We start from the raw sequence: 6,842 nt of genomic DNA on the forward strand, positions 1-6,842 counted from the left end.
TGGACTGCTTTGCAATTTGGGTACCTCCAATCCCTTGTATGATGCCCTGAGATTGCAATTCCCATTGCGTAGGCCACTTATCAAATGGAATGACAGACACAAAACACCACAAAACACTGCATTATATTCACTGCTCGAACAGAGCAAGGCAGAATAACAACAAAAACTTTCTCTCCTTTACATTCTAAGTCTGTCTCAGTGTGTGCTTCTTACATTAGTACAGCCAATCCTCTCCCAAACCAACCTAGAAATTTCTTCCAATGAACACTGAAATCTGCATCCTCCGCTTGTGTCCCATGACACTTATCCACACAGAGGAAGCGGACTTAATAGCATGAGCTGTATATCACCACATTTTAACTCCAGCTAGTATCCAGCTGGAGCATCTTGAGTCTCATTTTAAAAACTTCAGCTATATATGAAGACCTTTCAAATAAAGGATCAAGCTCTGAAAAACAATCACATAAGAAACTCACTTGCCAGTAATACTTCTCAAGATACCTTTCTATAATTTAATTAATTCACCGAGTGACTACTAAGCTAATATAAAATCAGTCTGTGATTATACAGCCAAATGCAAAAGCATATTACAAAAAAAATGAGCAAATTTCCAATTTTTCACTGCTTAACTTCATTAAACATGCTTCTCATTTAACAGTAGCAGCATCCCTGGGTGTCAGGTATTTCTAAATTCTGAAATTAGTGACTATTAAAACCCTTTCAGTTATTATCTGGATTTTAAAACCATCTTCAGCATTTCACTACTGTTGTGGTACTATCTATGCTAAAAGAACTTCTTCATGCTCTAGTCGTGGTGCAATGTGGGGTTAAGGAGAACCTAAGCCATCCTCTCTTCTCTCATTTATCAAGGGCTGGAAGATAGACTGTCCACATCCAGCACTTCCAGACCAGACATTAAACTCGAGCCTCACGCCAAAGCATATGGTTAGCTTTCATTTTCTTGCCAGCTCCCAGATATTTGCAATGTAGTGCCCACTTTTTCTCTTGAGAAGGAACCTTTCTCAAGGCCTTTCCTGTTCTGAAATTATTTTATTGGCAGCCAAAAATTTCCTAAGGATTGCAAATAAACACAGAAACACAATATTTTAAAACTTAAACCCACCGTAAAATACCATCAGAATTTCCTAGAACTAAGAAAATTAATTTACCTCACAATCGGAAGGTATCCCTGCCCATGGCAAGAGGGTTGGAACTAAACGATCTTTTAGGGCCCCTTCCAACCCAAACCATTCTGTGGCTCTGTGATTCAAATGGTTTGACCTGCCCAGATGTTGAATAGATAGATTTAAAATAGATATAAAGACTTATCACAAACACCTGGCAGTGGAGAAGATAAGGAAGAATTTGACATAGACCACTACAGCCAGCAGCATATCAGAGACTGCATCAAACCCCAGCAAAAAAAGATCTACTCATCTTCCTGTTCTCTTTCCTCTCCTGTTACTAAGTTATACTTTGCCGGAGAAAAAGGCAGTACATGAAAAAAGCCATTGTACTGTTCTAGTAGTGATACACATAGAAAATTTACCAATTATTTGTGTGCCAAAAGTGTGACCTGTTGCTGTCAGTTGAAAAGACAGACATATTTTTCAATTATTTGCTGTATTGTACAAATTAGGCAGGAAAACTATTGAAACCTTTCACTAACCTCTCAGCAAATATATATATTTCAAAGCAACTACAGTCAAAAGAAAAGTCATCTATAGACCAAATTTGCAAGGTTGAACACCAGTGGCACCCATTCTTTAAATCTAATATTCTTTTGCCAGACAACAGAACCCAGATGTTATACAGCAAATTCCAAGACATATAAAACTCACAAACTGAGTGTGAGCTTTTACTGTGGTCAGCTGACGGTTCAGTCTGTGGTTGGTATGGGACCTCCCTCAGCAAGGCATGGACATTCACAGGGGGCCAAATGTATCAGCCAATCTGAACAACTATTCACTGGAGAACTCAGATTCTCTCTCAAGTACTCAGTGCACTAGGAAGAAGCCACTGGAAGGATTTGTTCTCTGGGTACAACACCAAAATAAGGATAAAGCTCAGCATTTGAAGGTGGAGGCAGCAGACAGCTGCAGCCCAATAAGGAGCACAAATGAACCAAGAAGATACACACAGAAAGCATCCTCCCTGTCTTTGAGCAAAAGAAAAGACAGCTTTGAAGTCTCCCAACTCAATATCTAAACTATACAAAAATCGAAGTTGTAATAGTCTGTACAATTGGATTAATATTCCTCCAATGTCATGCTCATATAAGACATTTAAAAAACCCCACTTAAACAGTCTTAATTTTTAGGTGTACTACTCCAAAAAGATCTTTAAACTGGTAACATTCTGTATTATGAAAGTTATGTCCCTGTAGTTCAGGAGAGACACAGGTAGGAACGAATATTTTCTCATCTAAAACAGAAAAGAGAAGTTCTGACCTCAGAAAGCAGCTAGTTGGCACTGAGATTGCTTGCTCATTCCAACAGCTAGCTAGAGATACCACAGCAGACATAAAAACTTAATTATTAACTATCATTTAGAATAGTACTTACTGATCTATTTTTTCCTTTGGATAATACAGATGTTATTTTATACTCAAAATCTATGCTTTGTTAGAACATAGCCTGTTTTCACTTTATGACTGCTGAGCATATGAAGTAAAATGATAATGTGTCAAAAAGGAAGTGGAGTTTTGATTTAGGTTTGCACTCTTCCATGGGTAGTAAAACCAAATAAAGTTGTGCTGCTAACAATCCCACTGTCTTGCCACTGAAAGCAAGTTTGTGAATCCCATGAGAGGCTAAGTTTCCCACCAAGCTGCAGACTTGTAAGGAACTGTCAACATCAAATGCCAGCGCCAGGCCAGAAGTCTCTTTCAATTAATTTTTTTTGAGAGCACTGGTGAAGAGATAGTCCATGAGAATGGGGACAAATTGTACTGTCACAACTACCCAAAAAGCAACAGAATCAAGAGTCAAATGACATCAAAAATGGTTAGTATGCATGACTGTACCTTGGTCTATCATTTGGAAGATATAATTTATCAGTGCAAGCAGTGCAGCTTGTCTAATATATTTAGGGCTAAGCCCAGATGGATTCAGTCAAGGAAATCTGAGGATTCTAGATGCCACCAGAGTCGCCTTGCGCACAAGCTTCCTTATAGCTTTCCCTAAAAAACAAAGAAATTCAAGACAAAAATGGTGAAAACTCTCCTCATCTAAGGATAATTTTTCAAGCAGGAACAAAACTGCTGACCCTGTAAGCAAGCAAGCACCTTGTTCTCCCAATCACTTTCAATAATAGAAAAATACTTCCTCAGTGGATGTTCCCAGACTTGCAAACATGAGTTACAAGCTGCAGCCCAGATCTCTCTAACTCCTATGTTCACTTACATCAGTGAAATTAGCTGAGACTCAAGAGAGTTTCTTCTCTCATTCTCATAACTCCAAAGAAGTAGAAACTAACTTTAGAATTACCAGCCCTCATCTAAGTCACTGAAATAATTCAGTACCTTGAAAATTCCTTAATGTGAAACCCACTGTATAGCTGTTGAAGGGATTCAACTCATATTAATCAATTTACCCTCCATCAACAGTTCAACAGAATGCCTGTTGAAGCAGTTTGCAGAAGCATTACCTGCTTCAGTCAATAAAATTTAAAATGGAGCCTGCAAAATCACTCTACAGGATCTAGAGAACAGGTGCTCTTTACCTTTTAAAGGCAGGATCTTCCTAATGAAAAAGAAAAAAGTGATAAAGGAAAAAAAATCACACAAGTGTATAAATAAAATGCTCTATTTCATAGACATAAACTGAATGTAAATCATCTGAATATAAGGAGAGGAAATTAAAGAACCGGATTTTATATTAATATTGGTATTCAAACCAAAGCAGTACAAAGTATCAGCCTCATTCCAGGTGTGTATAGCCAAAGCCAAAAATCTTATGGACCCATGAAAAAATTTATTCTCCATTTTAATTTGCATCTTTCGTTTTTCAAAAGCTTTTCTTTTCTAGGAGTTACATCAGAAAGCAAATACATGCAAGCACTGAGTAGGAAAAAAAGAATATCTATTATACATTTCAGGTTGATTTCAATGCTTATTTACACATGCTTATATTTAAATTTGCAGAGCTTTGGAATTCAGAAAGATGAAGTGCTGCATCAAAGCAATTCTTTTTATTAAGGCATTTGTCATTATGGGAATCTAGTCCAGACAGCAGCAATCCACTCAAGTTAGTTATTCAGGTGTGTATTTGCATGCACCACACTCTCTCATGAGAGAATTTTCTTTCTACTTGTATTTTCACTATTAAAAGCAGTACTTTTAATAAACAGTGAATCTGAATCAAGCCCACACTATTCTTTTGGTGGACATGAGGTGAGTTCTCTGGGTATGTAGATATCACATCTCTAATACATAATTTCCAAAATCAGTGGAGGTACAAAACTTACACCAGTAAGGGGCTGGTGTGCATCACCACTTGCAGATTCAGTACAAGCAGTGAAGAACTATCAGTCTGTGTCTGCAACACGTGAATGGTTAGCAAAGCAACGTGGAGCAAGCCATGGCTTTGAACAATCCATCAGAGCACAGAGTATTCTTCATATAACCAAACTTAAGCACGCTTCCCATCTCTCACAGTGCACTTTGCTTAAAAAGGCAGAACTCTACTAAATGAAATCCCACTCTTTATGACTTGCCTCAGAAGCTGGGTGGCAAGCAGACATGAGGAATTATTAGCCAAGGGCAATATCTAGATGAAGTCATATAGGAGAATACACATACGTTAGGGGTGACCCAAAATCCAACCAATATTAATATCTTGTATAAATGTTCTTGAAAAAGTATTAAAATGCAAGGGCCACTGTGGAAATTGCTTTCAAGAGTTTGAATATTCTTGTCCACTTTCTGGCTTAAGAATTTTAGATGCTCAACACATTTTAAATTATATAATTGATTTTTCTTGAATCAAGAACAAATTAAGTTATTTCTAGATCTTCTATGTCACCACTGGAAGAACTAATCTAAGCATTTATTTGCAGCAAACAATTATACAAGAACTCTGACAAGTTGTATTTCTATTTCTCTAGAAGCCTTTTGTTGAGGCCTTTACATTTACATTTCAAACCATCATCCCTCAATAAAGTCACTATATCCCTGATATCAAGTGAAAATCCAGACCAGGGACAATAATTGTCACTTATTTAATGGCAATGTGCTTATGAAGATTTTGATTTCATAATCACCTTCAGGATGTCTTCCACAGTGTTTTAATACCCAGAATGGTTACAAACTAGCCTTACTTTTCAGAAGTGCCTTCCATACATTTTAAGTGCATGCCACCAAAAGGCTGTATCCAAGAAAAACAAGCTCTCATTCTTTGCTCTCCCTCCTGTATCTACATGATAGCTTTTTTTTACAGCTGAAAAATCAATATAAAATATCCCATGTTTATTACAATGCAAAAGTATCTGCCATACTCTAATGGCATAAGGACTACTGGTCATTTGTATGTATCTTGCAATATTCCTTTACAGTAAGTTAAAAAACACTAATAAACAATTAAAAACTCATATAACAATAAAAATCTCAACTGAAAATATCAGAAGATAAAATATCAATGAACTCTGTAATTAAAATCCCATTTGTAAAAAGAGAGCATGCTTAAAAACCATCTCCTCGATGTATGGTTTTTATGTACTCATGCATCCAGTGGCAATAAATAAATGGGAAACACCACATGTGTTAAATTTGACCATTCAAACCCATAAACTCAAAATACATTTCTTGATCCACCCAGACTTTTCTAGGTTTTTCGCTTCACTGAAAAACATAGGAGATTGTTCCATTAATGTTTTTTAAAGCATAGATTTGACATAAAGAAAAATAAATAACTGACCTAAAAAGACTTTAGCCTGTTTAGCTAAACAGTCATGGGAAACAACCCATGTTCTACTTATTAGGATAAAGGAATCCCAGTGCAATAAATTAATACTTACTCCTTATTATAAGCAAGGAAGAGTTTTACTCTTCCTTTTATTTTCCTGTGACATGACTGGTTTAAGCTCTGCTGGTTTTCAGTTTGTTCTGGTTTGCTTTGGGGTTTTTTGGTACTATCTTGGAAGCTGGATTTTTCATAGTTTGCTGAGCTGATGCAAATCTTCATCTTGATCTCTTGCAAAGTCATGTACCACGTTCTTGGAAACCTGAAAATCAGAGCTTTACTGTTCTGCTTTACTATTCTGGTGGCTGCACAATGAGGTTTACCTGGGTGTCCAGTGACAGTGAGGAATTCAAACACTGAAATTGAGCCATTATGAATGTCTAAAAGCTCACGGTCTCTACCAGCATCATTTAAAGACTCTCCAAGATTCAACTTCATCACTTAGTTACTATTCTTAGTCAAACCCCTGATAACTAGGAGGTGGTTTTGTTCACAGCGAGAGCAGAGCTATCATTATTCACTGCCAGCACCTTAGTCCACAGTGGGACATTATTACCTGCATGCAGAAATGAAGGGGTAGCACATAAGGCTCTGGGACAGCAAACAAAAGCTCTCATGACACTTCTGGGAAGAAAAGGCAAAGGCTTCTTCAGAATATCCTGCTATCCACAGGGAAAGGACTGTTCCCCTCTATTGTACAGAGCACACAGACAAAAAACATTTCTAGAGGAAATCCTTTCTCTGTCTAGTTATTTCCATAATCAAATATGTATTTCCATATACTTATCAGGTGTATTGTTTACATCTTGATGGGCTTTTAGTATGTAGCACTGTTTTTTTCAAATGTGATTTCTAAACTTAAATCTAAAAGTTTCGTTTTTT

The 6,842-nt window shown here is 36.9% G+C and overlaps 1 protein-coding gene across 8 annotated transcripts in view; it reads right to left on the reverse strand.

The window, feature by feature from the left end:
- Positions 1–6,842, reverse strand: part of PPP2R2C (protein phosphatase 2 regulatory subunit Bgamma) — a 210,605-nt gene that overhangs the window by 89,660 nt on the left and 114,103 nt on the right. For 2 of the 8 annotated variants that reach the window (XM_017727669.1, XM_017727670.1), the window contains exon 2: positions 3,026–3,181. The exons of the other annotated variants lie outside the window; for them this stretch is intronic. In XM_017727669.1, coding sequence (XP_017583158.1) covers positions 3,026–3,038 — 13 coding nt within the window. In that variant the 5' untranslated portion in view covers positions 3,039–3,181. The remainder of the gene's footprint in view (positions 1–3,025; positions 3,182–6,842) is intronic. 8 annotated transcript variants of the gene reach the window in all.

Source organism: Corvus brachyrhynchos, unplaced genomic scaffold (assembly GCF_000691975.1).
Source record: "Corvus brachyrhynchos isolate BGI_N302 unplaced genomic scaffold, ASM69197v1 scaffold80, whole genome shotgun sequence".
NCBI lineage: Eukaryota > Metazoa > Chordata > Aves > Passeriformes > Corvidae > Corvus > Corvus brachyrhynchos.